The sequence below is a fragment of the Paramormyrops kingsleyae genome, chromosome 15, assembly GCF_048594095.1.
Source record: "Paramormyrops kingsleyae isolate MSU_618 chromosome 15, PKINGS_0.4, whole genome shotgun sequence".
In the NCBI taxonomy this organism is placed as follows: Eukaryota; Metazoa; Chordata; class Actinopteri; order Osteoglossiformes; family Mormyridae; genus Paramormyrops; species Paramormyrops kingsleyae.
The window spans coordinates 21,728,214-21,747,779 of NC_132811.1; the positions used below are offsets into that span (position 1 = coordinate 21,728,214).

Below are 19,566 nucleotides of genomic sequence, written 5' to 3' on the forward strand. Positions count from 1 at the left end.
CTCCGGTGCAGCCCGAAGCTGGGGCAGAACTCTGGGTAAAGCCGATTAAATTAAGGAAAGCCGTTGAATCATTCTGTCAGCAATATTTATCGTTTTGGACATTGCAAAGGTTGCTCCTTATTATAAAATAGTTCTACGTTTTGCTTATCTCAATATATGTAAATATTCCCGTACTACTCATTGTGTTTGTGTTGAAGTCGGATCACATAGTGTTTAATTTCGAGCAACAATGTTTGCCAAACTGAAAGAGCGTTATGACAAGTTTCTAAATGAGAAGAACTTCGTAACAGACTATCTGGGGAAAATCGAGGAGAAAACTGGAATTAAAAAGAACTACATTGTTGCAGGTAAATTAGTCCGAACTCCGCTGATTATTAACAATATGCTGACCTGCCGCTGGAACAAAGTACCGTAACGTTTCCTTCTGCTAAACTCGCATTCAGAATAGAGTTTTTCTTTTCGTTTTAGTGTAATTCAGTGGATGCTTACATATATCAAAACGGGTTTATAAACTGCTGCTGCAGTAATTTGGATAAAGGTCTGTGCTTCAGTTGTCTGTTAATGTCACAGAAACAAAAGAAAGCTGCTATCGCAGGGCTGTTATACAGCCGATCTGCAGGAACCGCAAGATCAGGTTTCGGGGTCTGTTGCTGCGGCTGTAGGTTTTGAGTTAATCGATGTTGCGATCGATTTATTTAATGGTTCGATTTCTGTTCTATCTGTACAACATAATCTCCCGCTTTTCACTTTCACTGGACGATATACACTGTATTTGTTGCTGTTTCAGTCAAAAAGCGGCAATGACTTTCAGAACTATTTAGATCCCGTGACCAGTGTTGTTTATTGCAGCCAGGTGTATATAAAACGACCATTTTAATCATTTTAAGAATTTAGGGATTTACAATATTACTATACGATCTAGTCTGAGGTACTATACTATATTACTTTTTATTTTCTTCTTAAAGATAGGCTAGTATTGTGAAGAACCTGCGTAACTGGTTACCAGCATGACCAGCATAATGCATTCTGGTAATACGTACTAGCATGTTTGGTGGTAGTGGATCAGCATCATTAATGAAATATTGCAGGTGGACCAGCACAGCTATGCTGGTCCACCAGCTACACCAGCACCAAACCAGCCAGGAAATCATGCTGGTTAATGCTGTTGTTTTTCAGAAGAGGAAATAAGCATGAGGAAATGAAATCGATTGTTTATCATATAGCACCATAATTGCATTTTGCGTTCGGTTATAAATAATGAATAGCGTACTCATTAACTGCTGCATATAGTATTAGTTACTTGGATCTTGGTGTTCTTATTTAGAAAGACATTCCCTCGCAGTTATTCCCTAGGCTGTAACGGCATTGGATTTCCTTGCGCACTAAACACCCAGCGAGATTTAATCGTGTAATCAAACGAGTATCGGCACGACGTGGAAAAAAAATGCAACATGACGTTTGCCTTGAATACTTTTCATTGCTGTTTTGCAATGCTGACACGCTTGTTAGTCAGAAGGGCCCGTAATAAATGTTGCATCGCCACATGACACTCCAATCACAGGAGCTTGGCCGCACAAACAGTGGTGCCTGGTTCCCTGTTCCATTCAAATAGTACTGTGTAAATTTAACCTGTGATGTATAAAATTACGCACCTATATGTGACCGCGGAACTGTACAGCGATCCTTCTTTTTACTAGCTTCTTAATGTGGAGCTTTGAATTGTTACGTTAGATTTGTCATGGTGCTTGGTACTGGTACAGAGCCAATGAAATGCAGTAGGCATCCAACCAGGTGCAAAAATGTACATTCAAATGCAATAATTTCTAAGCATTTTGTGAATACAAATTTATGTGTGAAAAATGATATACAAGGTAGTCAGACAGGAAGTACAGAGTGAATGATTGTGATGAGAAATATGATACAAGACACAATGCAAAATGTGTGACATGCAATGTGCAAATGAGCAGTCAGTACAGATGAAAGCAGTCAGTGGAGGTTCCAAGCTGTGTGTGTGTGTGTGTGTGTGTGTGTGTGTGTGTGTGTGTGTGTGTGTGTGTGTGTGGAGAATAACTGCTGTAAGGTACTATTGAGCATATTGACACGTGGGCAAAAAGCTGTTCCTCAGCCTTCTTGTGCAAGAGCAGAAGCTGCTATATTGCTTGCTGGATTGGAGTAGGGTGAGCGGTGTGGCCCCTGATTGTCCTTCACAGGTGCCTTTGATGATTGCCAATTTGATGATTGGCAGCTGGGCACCGGTGATGTGCTGTTAAGGTTGGAGGATCTTCCGTTCTGCATCTGTACCGTACTGAGGCACAGTTTGTCATGCAGTTTGGATGCTGTTAATGGGACAGTGTTAGATCATCACCAGAATGGAGGGGGAGGGGGGCTGGTGAAGCGGACACCCTCTCTACCTCCAGCACCATGTCTCAGTCCTTTTTCTGCATTTGAGATTTGATGAACGTTATTTGATCTTATCTTTGTATGTTTCGCATCACATTTCAGGGTCTTCAGCTCCTTCAGCAGGATATTTGGGGCTTGGTTTTGTGACCTGCCTCTCTTTTGTGACCTGCCTCTCTTTTGTGACCTGCCTCTCTTTTGTCCGCAGGTACCCTCTCTCTTATAGGGCTGTATTTAGTCTTTGGATATGGCGCCTCTCTGCTCTGTAATTTGATCGGTTTTGTGTATCCTGCATATTTGTCGTAAGTATTTGCTCTCAATTCATATTACAATGCAGTGAGTGACTGACTTATTTTAGTAATGATGATTTAAATTTAATCCTCTGCATATAGTGTGTTGGTGATCTCTCTGTGTAACAGTATAAAGATCCTGTCATGTCAGTGACAGTGTCCATTGGGATGTCTTGGGCTTATCTGTTGTGTGCAGCATTAAGGCGATTGAGAGCGCAGACAAAGAAGATGACACCAATTGGCTGACCTACTGGGTCATCTATGGAATTTTTAGTGTGGGCGAATTTTTCTCTGACATATTCCTCTACTGGTGCCCTTTCTACTATGTTGGGAAGGTAAGGCCATAGTTTATATTTACGATAATTTCAGATATCTGTCAAAGACATTAAGGTGCCACTGTGTTAGAGTCCTGAGCCATCTTCCTGTGTGGATTTGCATGTGTTCTCCTCATTTCCAGTCTCCTCCCACTGTCAGAAAAAACAAACAGTTGTCCCTACCTCATGTTCTGTGCAACCTGGTTTGGCTGTGACCCAGCATTAGAGGTTATGGAGGATTTATGGACATATTGCCAAAAGTATTGGGACACCCCTCCAAATCATTTAATTCGGGTGTTCCAATCACTTCCATATCCACAGGTGTATAAAAGGGTGGGCCAACTCCATATTAAAGCCTATGTATTAAGAATAGGATGTCATTAAAGTTAATGTGTGTGTAAAGGCTGGTTTCCTTATGCTTTTGGCAGTATAGTGTATGATAGAGATCCAGGATGTTGCAGGTGCCAAATGAATGCACTTCTCCCTCTCCCATTCTCTTGCTATCTCTCCATATCAGTGCTTATTCCTGCTTTGGTGCATGGCTCCTGGGAGCTGGAACGGGTCTCAAATGCTTTACCATCGAGTGGTGCGGCCATTCTTCCTCAAACACGAGGCCGAGCTGGACAGAGTGGTGAACGACCTCAGCGGGAAGGCCATGAGCGCTGCGGAGAGCGTCACCAAAGAAGGTAGCTGGCCCTTTAAAAATCCAGCGGACCAAAGATATCAGCAGATGACATCATTCATTGACTTTAATTTCATACTATAGGAAAAGGCTTAAAATATTATATTACATATGCTGGTATATATGCTACTGAGCACATATTGCCCATGCATTGACATAGAAAACACATACCACAGAAATGGTATGCCCTGGTCACAAATAGATTTTGCTCATCTTATTGTCATGGTTCATGGTATCCAATAAGTTTCATTTAGTCTGCATTATAATACTCTCAAATAAGATAATTTGAGGACTTTTTTTTTTAAACAAATCCTGATTACAAAGATCTATATTGTTGACTGCTATTAGTGTATTATAGTACAGTCCTGTTTAATATTAAACGTGCAATCCTGATCATTTGTGGATTTCATTAAAATCCATAAATAGCTTGCTCAGAGCTGTTTCCTTCTCCTAGATTGTACTTCAGCAGATAAATGTTGATTAAGGAACACCTGTCTGGCCTGGTCCACTGACACATCATTAAAGCTGTTAATGATTAATCTACAGGTTATAGTAAGGCAGGACCCAGTCTTCAAATACATCTGGGTTTCCCCTGTTTTCTTTATTTTGTCCACTTAAGTGAACCCTTATTAACAATGTATGTCTTGGTATACAACACACATGTTGTACCAGCCATGCACAATCAAGCGCTCTCTCTCTCTCTCCCTCTCTCTCTCCCTCCCTCCCTCTTTATCTGTTCATGTCGCCTTTCCTGTAATGTAACAGTCCCTTCTTTCTTCTAAATGAACTCTGGCCTGTCTTACCCTACCGGCCTTGTTTTCCTTTCTCCCCATCATGCAGTCCTTCACACGCTGGTGAATAAGAAAGCTCTTCTGCCTACTGAGGCAGCTTCTAAAGCGCTGCCAAGCACATCTGTATGTAACACATTTCATCACTTGGCTCCCACATCTCCCTCCTCCACAGTCCCATCCTCCCTGATGTTCTGTCATGTCAACCCCTTGCTTCTATGCAGTCTGCCCACGGCGTGTTACTTTTGTCAGCCAGACACACCCAGAATTCCCATCGTCATATGGAGTAGCTATACTCATTTTGCAGTTTGAGGGCACCGTGGCAACCTGTAATACTTTCACTATCCGTAAAGTTAATACCGTTTTTAAATTTCAACCTATAGATTATCACATGATGCACCCACATCTGTTGGAGTCTAGTATAATATACAATTATACAGCACATTATGTTCTGGGACGAAAACCGCAGGGTGGAATGCGGGGGGTGGGTTCATATAGAGTAATGAACAGCTGACGTTTATGTGACTCCTTTTATACTTGCATCAGAACAAATATGCATTACAAGAAGCTGTAGTACTGAGTGTAGAATCTAGTTTGAGTATTCTTCATTAGAATTTAATTACTTCATTAGAATTTAATTGTAGTGCTCACAACTCTAGACTTTACATAGACCTGTGCAGCACCCTGTTCATGTGGTCTGACATGCTGCATTTGGTGGCATTTCTCCCTTATTAATAATAATGAAACATTTCATGCCTTCCTTTATAGACTGACCTGAATGTAGACTAATTCGGTAAGTTCAGTGTTGTAGGATTTCCTGTCTGCTGCCCAAGTGTCTCTTACTCATATGAAAGCCCTTGACATTGTTACAAAACTGCATTATGCTAATTTGTATTTATAGAATTTAAGCATGCAAGCATAATCTGATGAGTAATAAGAGAGAAAAATACGGCTGTCTTGCTTATTTTGAATGCGTGCATGCGTGTCCCTAACCAGCTACACTACTGAGTATTACTGGTTTTGCATTGTACAATCCACCTTTTAATTAAATATTTTCTTTGTCATCTACCCAGTCAGTTTCCATTTGTTACCTTGTAACCATGTTGTTAGCATACCAGCATATCAAAAAATTGTACATTTCTGAATCTCTGCCATTTCACCAATTGACTTGTGTTTTCCACCAGGTGTTACAGTAGTATTTTTATTATTAATATCAAAAATTATACCTTTTATGTTTGTTTTATGTTATATGTTTGTTTGCTTTTGGGGTTTTCAGACAAAAACTTTTCGCAGTAAATTACAATGCAGTAAAAGTGTTTTTGTTTTAAATTCACTTAAATTGTGTAAAATGTGTGTCTATATTTCAAAGGTCTAATTACCATCTTGTCTCTTTGTCTTTTACAGCAAACAAATTCCTCAACCAGAACACCGCAAAATCTAAGTGACCTGATGAAAGACTGAAGCGTGTTGATGTCACATGTTTAAACCGGGTTTAACTCTCATCACTCTTCTAATTCACAACTGATAGATAATGACCTACTGAGGGGGACCAGGAGGAATGCTGTCTTGCATTTCCTTAATAAAGGTTCAAGTAATGTGTCCCATTTTGATATATCTGTGGATGCTAGATTCCACAAGAATCAAGACGTTAGAATCAGGAAAATGAATCAGGAAGTCATATTAAACCATTACATATTAGCCATTGGTTGTTGCATTCTTATTTGTGCAACAATCTCTGTTGCTGATATCAACACTTAACGATGTTTACAATCAATCAGTATCTTATGTATGTCCAGCAGAAGGTTTTAATAATTGAGCAATTTTGTTATTATCCATTATAGTCTTTTTGTAACTGATGATTAGGGCTGGGTCACAGAATTAAATACATGGAAAACTTATCTGAACTTGTTAGAAATATGGTGTGATTGTTGTTTGCCAGATTTCCTTACTGCCATCTCCTTTACAAGGGTTATAGAAAAGCAGTACAACATTAATGCAGAATAAGGTATAGTACTAGCTGAACACAAAATGTCCATACAAACAAACCACATGGAACACTCATCTAATTGGCTATGGATAGGCTTAGGCTATGGAGAAATTCAGTTAGACTGTGGATAAGGTTGAATAAATCTTCAGACAGCGTGACAAAATGTATTTTAATGAAGGATTGTCCATGTATTTGTACTCTAATAAAACAATGATGATTAAACTCTATTATCGGTGTGTTTGATGGAAATTAAACTTTCGTGTAGGAAAGAAAATTCAGTCCTGGTTGGATCTCAAACATGGCCTTAGTTGATCCATTTTCCTTACCCAGTACAGGGTCAAAGACCCTGAATTTTATACCAGAAAGTCAGAAGGCATGGAATGCCATTCCATTGCATGGTGTCTGCATACATACACAGCATTTTAATGACATCAATACAGTACAGTAAAATGATTGTGTGATGTATGTTTCTGGTTAGATCAATCGGAGGATATCAATTTTTCTTTCTTTGTTCATTTCATCATTGTAATTCCACGGGTCATTTAAAAACTGATACAAAAATGTAGCTGAGTCTATAATGTGATTATCACCAAGTAAATCGTTATGGGAACAACCCGCTTGATTTTTTTGCCGACCCTCCCACTCTGTGATTTCTAGCTCCGCTGTTGATTGGTTCTCTGCCTTGGGGTGTGAGGGTACGCTGTTATCCTCTAAGACAGTGTTGCCCTACTCTGTCATCGGGGAACCCCAGACAGTCCATGTTTTTGCTCCCTCCTAGCTCTCGACTGTCTGTCTGGACTGTCTGGGGGTGTCTGAGGAGCATGTTGAGAAACACTACACCAAGCCCCCCTGACACACTTGTGTGAGCTGCATCTTTATGGATCTTATACCCATTCTTTATCCACTTCTCTAAGTATTGTCAAATCAACTGCAGTAAATACCAGTTTAACCAGCACCAAGAAAATTCAATGAACTACTTGCATAAACCAACCTTCTAAGTGTCACCTGTTTCCCAGTTGATCTTTCTGTAATATGCACATTTTTGGCACTATAATCATTTCCTGTTATATCCTCCTGAGACCCCACCCATTCATTTATGTCCGTTGTAGTGGATATTTTGTTTTTGCATCTTTTCACTGATGTAAGGAAACATATTTATTCCTGTTGTACACTAAAGAGAACATGCTGTGAAATTAAAAATATATAATAATTGTAAGATGTCTTATTTCCTCCAAAGACGAAAAACCTAAAATTGAAGGACACTTTTTTCCTTGGGTCTCAGGAGGATATATACAGCCAGGCCCTAGGTTTAAGGACATCCGACTTACGAACACCTCGTACATACGAATGGACTGCCATGAAGTCTATTATATTAAAAATTCAGGTTAAATAGAATGGTTTGTAATAAGAAACGCGCTACTTTGTGATTCTCATGAAAACATTGCGTGGCTTCAGTTATTCATCAGCTCGAGGTACAGTACCGTCTGTAGTTACTGTTATTATTGTATAATTATTATGTACTGTATTATTATTTTTCGGACTTACCTACAAATTATACTTAGAGACAGACTCTGGTAAAGGACAATGCCTGTAATCAAATTGCTCTTTACATGCATAGGTTTCATTATACATTTTTTAGGAGTACAAAGTTTGGCCTGGAACAACCAAATAGACTTAACACGAAGAACAGCTTCTTGCTACCCGTTGCCCTATAAAATGTGAGTCAAAGTTGTTATATTGTATATTGATATATCATTTACATTGTATTAAACGTATTAATATATCATTTATTGGTCTTGAATTGTGTGTAAACTGTGTAAATTGACTAATAAAAAGAATAAATTAAAAACGTAAAGGTAATCACGGAGAAGGTACGGTTATAAAATCCATTAGTTTCATAAGTAAATCTGTACTGCTGTACCAGTAATTAATTACCTACACAAAATTTCTGGAGTAAATTGTATTTTAAGAGCACGTGACGAGTAGAAGAATCCCCCAAGTGATCACCGGAAATGACGTAGATGTTTCTGGAAAGACGGAAGTAAGGCGCATCTGAATTTCTGAAATCTGAAGAATGAACTGGTCGTGAGTCTCATAGTTATCGGATCCTGCCAGAAATACTTTTTTTCCAACAGCAGAATTAAGGAAACTGTGTATTTATAGTTTGCGGAAACACAAAAAAAATTTGGTTTAAGGGAGGCGTTCGTGATTTCTGGAAAGATGTTGGATTGTGTTACTTTCCAGGCGCAGTTGTCCTCAATCATGGGGATGTTCACAGAAGCGGCGGTGGTGGAGATCGTAAAAGTTGTGCAGGAGAGCTCTTCGGCGTTTCGCTTACGGATGTGTCGGAGTCAGGAGGAGATCGAGGAGCTGAAGACGAAGCTTCTTCTTGTCGAGACCGAACTGAAAAGCACCCGGCAGTGCGCAGTGGAAGCGGCATGCAGACCTCCCAGCCGGTGCTCTGTTGGGGTACAGACCGGCGATCAAGTCGGGGCTGTGCAGAAAGGTAGCGTAAATCACATCAAACATTTCCTTAAGCTGTGACACCCTGAAATCCGTATTCATGAGTGTTAGCGCGCTTGTATGCTTGTGTATACAATAATAAGCATAATATAGGTTTGTTCAGAATTTATGAATTGTGGACCATTCATGAATCGGAATTTGAGGTGATCTGGCCACACCCTGCAGGATGTTGGAATATGACTTGAATTAGAATGACAGGAAGAAATATTTCAGTCATTTCAATAAAAAAAAAAATAATCAGTGCAATTAATTGTTATTGGGTTACTTATTTGACTGTATGAAGTTCTTTTCCAAAGTACACAAAAATAATTTTATAGCTGACACAATGTTGCCTTCTTTCATTCTGAATTCTGTGTTTTTATAGCAGTTATACAGTATTGAATGTAAACGTGTAACGTGTAATTCATGTTGAATGACTTCAATGTGAATTCAGTTCTATTTAATTCATCATAGATAAATTGAAATTAGAATTGCAATTCTGCATCCTGATTTCAACCAGAATTGAAATGGGGGGGGGGGGGGGGTAGACAGTTCAGGGGCAATAAAAAAAATTTGGAACATAATAGGTTTGGTGTGGGTTTGAGGCCATTGCAACAACAAAAAAAATATTTTTGTATAGCGCGTTATCACAACATTACATCATCTCAAAGCGCTTTACAGCATCCCCACCCAAAGCCCCCAGTGAGTAAGCCATAGGCGACAGTGGCAAGGAAAAACTCCCTAGAAGGAAGAAACCGTGGGAGGGACCAGACTCAAAGGGGGAATCCATCCTCCAGGGGCCGGCAGGGAGAGTCAAATCAGACGCTATCATGGGGCCCAAAACTTGGATAGCACCAAGACTTTCTGTGTTAACACGAACTTGGATATATTACTGGAAACATAACCAATATGCTCACTCATTTGAGACATCATCCAAGTGTGTACGACTGGAGCAAGACAGAAACATCCCCTGTAAGTCTCCTCGTGAAATTTAAGGTGCATTACCAGGAAATAAAGATCGGGCTAAAAACATTAATTACAACATAGGGGTGTTTACTGCTGCAGATACACAACCATACTCAGTAGGAGTCACATGGCATATAGTTCATTATGATTGTTATGATCTTTAATTTTAAAAATGTATCTTGCATATTTATTTTTATCATGTGCAAATAAGTGTCTCAGGTTTTTTTACTCAGACACGTCAACAGACGCATTGCCTTTGGCTTGCTAGTCATTATAATTGTGTTCGTGTTTGGACTACAAGACACCTGCATGTCAATTTATTTTTCAAGAATTCACGTGGTCTTCAGATAGTCAGAATCAGATCTTTTGTTGTTATTGCGGGGTTGTATGTATGATGAAAACGGTTTGGTTCACTCCGAATAGCAGCATCAGTGAACAACGATAAAGTCACATGTCAAAGAACAGGTGCAGAAACAATAAATAAGACCGGCATTTATAGCAATTCTTTGGAAAATGTGAAATAGAGTTTAAAACCAAATACAATGTGGGTAGAATATACCATAAAACCTGAGCAAGGTATAAAATAAGGTGACAGTGTACAGGCTAGATATATAAAGTGGTGGTTGTGTAAACCAAACGTCAAGTTTCTGGCCACAGCTCATGGGAAGAACCTGTTTGTCAGCCTTGAGGTTGATGTTTCATATGTTTGCATGATGGTAGGGAGGCAAACAGGTGATGTCCGGGGTGACTGGGAAGTCGGGTGATTCCCTGGGCCCTGTGACAACACATTATGCCATAATACCGCATCATGCACTATGAAATGTAACAAATTTTCATCACAGCGTTATGACATAATGTGTTGTCACACACTATGTAATAACTCAACAAAATGTAGCATTTACAACCTGCATTATAATTTTGTATTGCAGCATTAATATATTATCATTACCATCATCATCATTGTGATTATTATTATCGTTATTATTACATTATCCAAATAAGAGCATCAGCGTGTTTTTGTGATCCATTCAGAGTTACTTCTATGTCTCTGTGACAGAATAGCAGGCAAAAGTTCAAATGATGAATGAAATAGAAAATAACAAATGGGTGGGATCAGTCATAAATTTGTGAATGATAGTACAAGAAGATAAACTTCTTAGCGTCACGAAGCCTTTGGGAAATGGACCCCTGAAGAGATACCTGAATTTATCTAATGAAAATTTGTTACAATTTGTCAAGTTATTACATAATTGCATGGTGTGTTACAACACATTATGTAATAACACCATATCATGCAATGAAAATAGAAGTTATTACAGCCTCATTTCCAAAAAAGTTGGGATGCTCTGTAAAATGTAAACCTCATGGGCTCAGGAACACTTCCGAAAATCATTGCTTGTGAACACAGTTCATTGCTGCATCTAAAATGCAGGATGAAACTCTAGGTCTGGTTTCTTCTTTGCATAGTAAACATGATCCAGAAACACCACCGACTTCTCTGGGCCCAAGTTCCTTTAAGATATACTGAGGCAAAATGGAAAACTGGCCCGTGGACTGACAAATCAAAATTCTTTTTGGGAATCATGGACGCCACATTCTCCAGGCTAAAGAGGAGAGGGACCATCCAGCTTCTTATCAGCAGACCGTTCAAAAGCCAGCATCCGTGATGGTATGGGGCTGCATTAGTGCCCATGGCTTAGGTAGCTTGCACATCTGGGAAGGCACCATTAATGCTGAATGATATATACACACAAGCTCTGGAGCAACACATTCTGCCATCCAGACACCTGTTTCAGGGAAGGCCCTGTGTATTTCAGCAAGACAATGACAAACCGCATTCTGCACATATTATAGCAGCATGGCTCCGTAGTAGAAGAGTCCTCTCTGTATTCTTGTACATTTATAGGAGGCATAAAAAAAGTTCTGACAGGACTGTATCTCCTGGATGAGGTAGGAATGATGTGTGCATGTTCATGTGTGTGTAAGTGAAGGTGAGTGACAGTGTGTGTGTGTTTAAGTGTGTTACAGAATGAGTGTGTGTGTAAGTGGAGGTGAGTGACTGTGTGTGTGTGTGTGTTTAAGTGTGTTACAGAATGAGTGTGTGTGTAAGTGAAGGTGAGTGAGTGTGTGTGTATTTAAGTGTGTTACTGAACGAGTGTGTGTGTAAGCCTTTAAAGGAGCATGTGGCAGTTGGATAATTCAGTGTCTCAGAGTTTTACTGGCCCAAGGCTGTTGGGGGAGGGGGGTGGGTAATTTTTATAAAATATTAATATTATATTATTTATATTATTATTTGGGCTGTCGAAATTAACTGGTTAACGCAGATTAATCCATCATCATGATTAATCTGATTTAAATTTTTAACGCAATTAACCCATCTGCAGCACAGAATGACTCAAAATCCCTGAAATGTCTCTGTCAACCCATTTCAGGCAGTTTTGGTGCATTCCATTTGCCCTGGGAACTCGTATTCCGAGTCGGATTCCAAGTTTTGAAGCCGGAAGTGACGGCATGCGCACTCCCGTTTCTCGGAGATCCAAGAAATATCTCGGAGCAGCCAAGAGGATCCTATGGAAGCCCGTTTCCGCCACCGGGGAAAAAAATTATATAAAATTTAAGTCGAAATTTTGACTTCTTATCTCGAAACAAGTTTCTAGCTTTAATAACTTTTCACAGAAGGTGGTGCGTTTTTAATGACAGAATTGTGTTGTCCAGTACACAGATGCACAACGATTATTTTTGCGCTTCAAACCATTTCGTGATTTGTGCAAAATCGTGTTAATAGCTGATATTATAGGTGCTGTCAGCTGTAATGACATGGTGGTTTAGCATTTTGGGCTCCTGGTGACTGATGCAAACCCCTTTGTTTCGTGCTTTACGTACGAATTTTAATTCATTTTTGAATGTTCGAATGTATTAGCTGTGAAAAAAAATGAGACAGTCATGTCCTATGAAGTGCATGGATCAGCCTCAGGGAGACCTGGGGGACAATGCACACCCCTTGGACTTTCAAGATCACTTTCTGTCTAACAGTTATTATTACATTGTATCCATATTACATGCCATTGCTCCATTTCATACATATTGACAGTTAATTGATAACACAAATTAATCCATAAGTAAGTTGTAAAGTGTGATTTAGGCAGTGCACCGTGGGACAAAGCAAATGTATCACAGCTGAATTGCTTGATTACGTGTTTTCGTAATCGGTGTGCATCGTTGTCTGAAGTCGACAACACAATTCTGTCATTAAAAACACCCCATCTTCCGTGAAAAGTTATTAAAGCTAGAAACTTGAAACTTCTAGTCGAAATTTCGAGATAATTATCTCGTTATATCGAGATATTAAGTCGAAATTTCGAGAGTTATCGTGTTATATCGAGATATTAAGTTGAAATTTCGAGATAGTGTTCTCGTTATATCGAGATATTAAGTCGAAATTTCGAGATAGTGACACTAAGTCGAAATTTCGAGAGAGAAATTTCGACTTAAATTTTATATTATTTTTTTCCCCAGTGGCGGAAACGGGCTTCCATAGGATCCCAAGTTCAGAATCCAAGATGGCTGCATCTTTTATCAACAGAAGGGAAAGTTTTATACTGTTTAAGCATTACTTCTCATTTATGGCTTATTAAATCGGTCGCACACACTATACCAGCTTATCTGTGGACGTGTTGCTATGGAGTTTTACACGTAAAGCACCGCGCGTAATGTGTTATCAACTGATATTGCTAACAATTAACCGGGCGAGAATTGGATTTCATGATTAGTTGGATTATCTGTCGGATTTACGGTAGTTTGGGCTAATTGGCTTGCCTTAGAGCTTTCTTGTCGACGAATGTGCAGCTGACATACCGCACCATTATGTAGATATGAAAGTGAGGATTCTTTCTGTGGCACAGTGCCAGAAACTCAAACTGAGAAGTTGTTGATGTAGTTGGACGTTTCTGAGTTTTCAGAGAAAAAGAGACGTGGCTGGGCTTTTTTCACTAGGTGGGGGGTGTTTGGTGACCGAGTAACGTTCTCTGTAATGTGAACCCTAAGGAACTGAAAATTGGTCTTCCCATCTCCTCTCTGTGTATAAAACGTGCACTGTGTGCAGTTCCTCTGCACTTCCTGAAGTTCAGGATCAGTTCTTATGTTTTTTTTTTGTTTGTTAAGGGTGAGGTTGTCATCTCTGCACTCTCCTGTCAAGTGTAGGACTCGGCCCTGCGGTGTTTGTGTTGTCCCCAAACTTGACACTTGTTTGAGCTGTGTAAAGAGAGAGAGTACAGTAATGGGCTGAGCATGCATCACTGTGGAGCATCTGTGTTTAGAGTTAGGGGGGAAGAGATGTCGTTAGCTAATCTGACCTACTGGGCTCTATTAGTTAAAAAGTCTATACTTCTACATTTGCTTCCATCTTCCATGTGTTTTTTCTGGTATTCTGCAGATTTGAACCATTTTAAGTAATCGTCCATTTCCTGTTGTATGAATAAGCAAAAAAAATAAGTGATTCCCCATTTTTTTATTTGTTGTTGTACATGGAGCATAACTATTACTGGCAGGCTTAGTGATCTTATAGAAAAAAACTTGCTTGAAAAAATCTTGTGTAGTCTTGTGTAAAATATCATAGTGTCTTTCAGGTTGTCCTTCCTGTTTTACAGAGGAGAAACATTGTCCCTTGACAGAGGGTATCTTGGGGAAGAACTACTTCCTGGGCTTATGCAATGATGGAGCGCTGTGTGCTATGGAGGACGAGGGAGGGGCCAGCTCCCCTGGAAGAATGAGGGACAAGGCTAGTTTAGTGTTCCTTTTGGTTTTTCTTTTTTCAGGCTTCTGTAGTTCGGATTCCTATTAACTGCTTCTCTTCTCTTTAACAGTCTGCAAAAGTCAATGAGCCAATTAAAGAAGAAGTGGACAGTAATCTCCCACCGGAAGCATTTGAGGGCATTCAGGAGTGTAAGTGGAAATCTGTGTTGGCTGACCAGCTTATCGAAACATCAGCAGTTAGTCTCATTATCCTATAAGGCAGCAGGCAAGAGTTTAATCCTAAGAATATTCATTGTGCAGCATTCAGCTGCATCATTTACTGTTTGGAACACACACTGCAACACATCAATACATTTCCAGATTTGGACCCTAAATTCACAAGTAGATGTTCAACATAGAAAACATTTTGTTAATTGTGTCTGCGAGTAGGTTATGGCCAGTGCTGGGGACAGTCAGTCATATCAGCCAAGCAAGCGCTCGAAGACCGTCCCACCTCACATAAATCAGTAGTTCGGAAACATTTTGATTTCCAAATAAATAACACCAAAACTGGAGAGAGAGCTGGTAAGCCCAACTGTTGGCTGTTATACCGAACTCCGATATTCCCAGAAAAAAAAACTAAGGCTTTAAGGATGTTTCGCTATGGGTATACGACCATACTCAGTAGTACAGAACACAGGATTTTGTCAGGATTTAATTCATTATAGTTGTTATGCAGTCTTATTTTTGAATTTTTATTTCTTTGACATATTTATTTTTACAATATGCAAAGAAGCATCTCAGGTTTTGTTTACACACACATCAATAGACACATTTGCCTTTTGTTTGATTTACAATTGTTTTTAATTGCATTTACAGTTTTAATAATAAACTATTTTAAAACAAATTTTTCACTTCTGCACCAAAATTACATCGAACCATAAACTCAAAAGTGAAGTTTTTACTGAACCATGAATTTTGTGTAGGTTACACCCCTATTGTTTATTAATCCTAATCACTTAACCTGACCTGCAGTTGTAAATGGGTAAAACTCCAGCTAATTTATAATGCATAGAATGCATAATTTTTGGTAGAAGATTAGTAACATTCTGGTATATGTATATTCCAGTTGAATCCAGCTATGTGTTTTCTTCTCGAACCAATAGTAAAAATACACGGATCTATTGCCGAGGACCAAAGTTCAGCTGAGCTGCAGCCCTCTGTGGAATCCGACAATCAGCCCAGACTTTCCGAAGATCCAGAGAAGACTGATGTTTATCTCAGACTGAAAGAGTATGAAAAGGACAAAGAATCTGTATATACAAGCGGACATTTTGCCTTCAGCAAGACCTTTGCGAGTCCATACATCAACGAGGCCACTAGCAGTGAAGGTCGCATGGCAACACAAGTTATTTGCACACCTTGTGAGGGGAATTTTGAGAATTTTGATCAGTTAGAAACATACTTGCCAGATCATTCAGATGACAGACCGTTCATTGGGACAGGCTATAGAAAGGGTTTAATCGTAGGACGACAGTTTGAAGGCCACCAGGTTGATCGTATGGGAGAGATGATGTACAGCTGTGAGGTGTGTGGGAGGAATTTTGAGCAGGAACATGATCTGAGCGTTCACAAATGCATTCACACAAAAACAAAGCCATACGAGTGTGACGAATGTGGGAAGCACTTTGCTCAGAAACAGAATGTTTTAAGGCACAAAGAAATCCATAATGACAGTGAAACAGCTGGGGTGCCTTATTTTACTTGTGCTCAGTGTGGGAAGAACTTCACCTCCAAGCGATACCTTAAAGCCCACCAGTTTCTTCACACAGGAGAAAAGCCATTCATCTGCACAGTGTGTGGTAAGACCTTCTCTCACAAATGTAATCTTTATTCACACCTTCGGACTCACACCGGAGAGAAACCCTTCTGCTGCAGTGAGTGTGGGAAATGTTTCGCTCAGCTGGGTCATCTAAAGAGACACATGTCTGTCCACAACACGAAGAGAACATGCCTGACAGGTTAGACTCACAGTTTTTTTTGTTACCTATTTACAGTTAGGGAAATAATTATTTGACCCTCTGTTGAATTCCTAACCAAAAAAAAATGAGAAGTCTATAATTTCACAGGTAGGTTTAACATCAGAAGATAGATTTTCAACAAAACAAACAAGAAAAAATCATTATGTAACAAGTAAAAATCAATTTGTCATCTATCTAGGGATGTACTTATTTGGTCCCCTACAAGCCAGTTATGACCTTCTCACCAAGCTTCTTGATCCAAGGTTAACAGTCTTGTCTCTGATGTCCTTAGACAGCTCTTTGGTAATTCCCATGGTGATAAGGTTGAAGATGTAGACAGGTTAGTGACCCAAGAATACTGTTTAACAAAGTAATGCCATTAAATGTGAAAGCTTTCTTGGTATCTGTTAATAATTAAATCAGTACTACTTGTGCTGTGTTAGTGCACATGTACTTGACCTTATTTCTTGCTGGCTTGTATGGGAATTATTTCCCTAGATAGATGACAAATTGGTTTGTAACTGTTACATAATGTTTTTTTTCTTGCTTGTTTTGTTGATTATCTATCGTTTGCTGTTAAAATAAACCTACCAGTGAAATTATAGACTTCTCATTTCTTTATCATTGGGTCAGCTGAGGAATTCAGCAGGGGGTCAAAAAATTATTTCCCTCACCGTACTATAGGCACATTATTGTACATTTTTGCGCGAATGAACAGGACACAAGGAGCCATGTCTAGAGTGGGATTTACACAAGATGGGCAAATGATGCTTTAACCATTTTTCAAAGACAAGCTTGCTAACAAATGACTGATACAGTAAGTCTATAGATACAAGAAAATAGAGTAGTCTGCAGGTTCAGATAGCGCATTTTACAGTGTTAAAGCTGATACAGACCAGCCTTTTCCATGATTCCTTCCACTGTTATCCTTGTACGTTTGACAGGCAGTGTGTGCTACTCTTACAGTGCTGAAACAATAAATTTGCAAGGATTGCCTGTTTGAGTGTGAAGCTGTGTGTGGGGGGGTGGTGGTACAGTATGGTTGTTTATGGTTCTTACTGATTAATACTTATAAATAAGCCATACAGAGGACAAAGTGATGAGCCCTGCACACAGGTCCTGCTGCGAGACAAGCTACAAACAATACTGGTGACCCGAAAGCCAAAATAAATGTATGAAGTTTCACCTGTGGGATTATTTCTGGTAGTCATTTAAAAAATCGGCAAGAGAACTGGAAACTGTGGTAAGCTGATCAGTCAATGAACCATCTATATCATATGTAATATGGTAATTCTTCACTTAGTACTGAATAGAATAGAATAGAATAGCCTATACTGTCATTGCACAACATACAGTACAATGAAATTTAAAATGGCTACTCCTGATCAGTGCAAACTTAACATCCACAGTAGCAACACATAATTAATATAATAATTATATATAATTATATTTTATATTATAATTATTTAATATAAAAAGTAAAATCAAATTTAGTAGCTTAATAACATGTGGATATGAAAAATATGAATCTATCAATAGCAGCTTGAGCTTGAACCATACAGTAAATATTATACTTTAGGATATTATATACACTTCATTGTCACAGACACAGATAAGTGTCATGGGTGAGTGTGGGTTACAGAGTTCAATTCACATATAGCCCTTGGAAAGAAACTGTTTTTAAATCCAGTGGTTCAGGTCTTAATCGACCTGTAGTGGCCACCAGAGGGTAATGATACCGGTGACTTTTCTAATGCAGCAAGAGCTAAAAATGTCCTCTGGTGAGGGTAGTGGACAGACGATAGTGTTCTGTGCCATGATGTTAACTCTGTGAAGAGCTTTCCTGTTTGCAGTTGGAAAGCTAACATGCCATACTAAAGTACGGTGCGCCAGTACACTCTCAATGGAGGAGTACAAATCAGTGCTTGGCACAGCATATTACTCTTTAATAGATATGATGACTCCCTTTAATATTTAATTTCATAGACTATAATAACATAACTTGACTAAAGGTGATGCTTACAAGCTTAATATCTGTGTTTTCCTTCTAGATTAATAAAATAAGGAACTACACATGAATAACCTTTAAATTATACCTCAGGTGTAATGTTTATGCCATTGTTAGCATGTTTATTTTGAAGAGGAGAGACAAAACCAGGCATTGTCTGCTGCAGGGATATCCTCAAGTCCCACACATTCGAAATGAAACCACTGGACCTTACAGTCTTCATTCTCAAATGCCACCATGTCACTTTTCTCCTAAAGTTGCTTTTCTGTTTTATGTTGCAAACTCTTGGCTGTTGTGTTGTCCTTTGGTTTTTTTAATGTAGGTCTTCCTTGCTTCCTCTTCATATGTTATTCGCCAGATGACATCCGCTGTGGTGCATTCTTGGTAGTTGACAGAGCTGGTGACTTTATGTCAATCGCATAAACAGCATGCATATTGGAGGCAGCGATCTTGCCTGTCTATTGTTGCCTTGTGCAGCAGACCAGAAAGATGTTTCCTGCTCTTTACTTGTCCTCTTTTCAATCCGTTCAGCCTACTTCTCTGAAACATCCGCTTGTCTTTTCACTGCCTGGCAATGCTGTTCCAAAGCTGAGTAGTCACATCCATCAAGCCTGGTGTCACGTGGGCAGTGAAGGGACTTCAGGTTTGTGACAGGCTGCACAGGATCTCTAAACTCCTCACAGTAGTGTGGCTGCACGCTCAGCATAATAGATCTTCAACCTTGTTTAAGGAGCTCAGAAGAAAGTCCTCTTACGTTCAATTGCGAGAACAAGTCCTCAAGCTAGGCCTGTTTCCAGTCTCATCATCCAGAAGACAGTTCAGGGAATTTCCGCATGGCAGCAGTAAATGTGTAATTTATCTTATGGCATGATGGTATGAT

The 19,566-nt window shown here is 39.3% G+C and overlaps 2 protein-coding genes across 5 annotated transcripts; both read left to right on the plus strand.

Moving 5' to 3' along the window:
• The first annotated feature begins 41 nt into the window (after positions 1 to 41).
• On the plus strand, positions 42 to 6,685 carry reep6 (receptor accessory protein 6). Of its 3 annotated transcripts, XM_023813259.2 has the most exons (6): positions 42 to 347; positions 2,606 to 2,699; positions 2,884 to 3,022; positions 3,519 to 3,687; positions 5,240 to 5,264; positions 5,876 to 6,685. In XM_023813259.2, exons 1-5 carry the CDS (start codon positions 230 to 232, stop codon positions 5,242 to 5,244), a joined length of 525 nt encoding a protein of 174 aa, XP_023669027.2. In that variant the 5' UTR covers positions 42 to 229; the 3' UTR covers positions 5,245 to 5,264; positions 5,876 to 6,685. The 3 variants fall into 3 exon arrangements, with proteins under 3 accessions (XP_023669027.2, XP_023669026.2, XP_023669028.2); XM_023813258.2 differs by lacking the exon at positions 5,240 to 5,264; XM_023813260.2 differs by lacking the exons at positions 5,240 to 5,264; positions 5,876 to 6,685 and adding an exon at positions 4,524 to 5,232.
• Positions 6,686 to 8,481: 1,796 nt separating this feature from the next.
• Positions 8,482 to 17,674, plus strand: LOC111844595 (uncharacterized). Of its 2 annotated transcripts, XM_023813177.2 has the most exons (5): positions 8,482 to 8,543; positions 8,703 to 8,964; positions 14,573 to 14,703; positions 14,789 to 14,867; positions 15,824 to 17,674. In XM_023813177.2, the coding sequence occupies exons 2-5, from the start codon at positions 8,721 to 8,723 to the stop codon at positions 16,681 to 16,683; spliced, it is 1,314 nt and encodes a 437-aa protein (XP_023668945.2). In that variant the 5' UTR covers positions 8,482 to 8,543; positions 8,703 to 8,720; the 3' UTR covers positions 16,684 to 17,674. The 2 variants fall into 2 exon arrangements, with proteins under 2 accessions (XP_023668945.2, XP_023668944.2); XM_023813176.2 differs by having other exon boundaries at positions 8,495 to 8,964.
• The last annotated feature ends 1,892 nt before the right edge of the window (positions 17,675 to 19,566 follow it).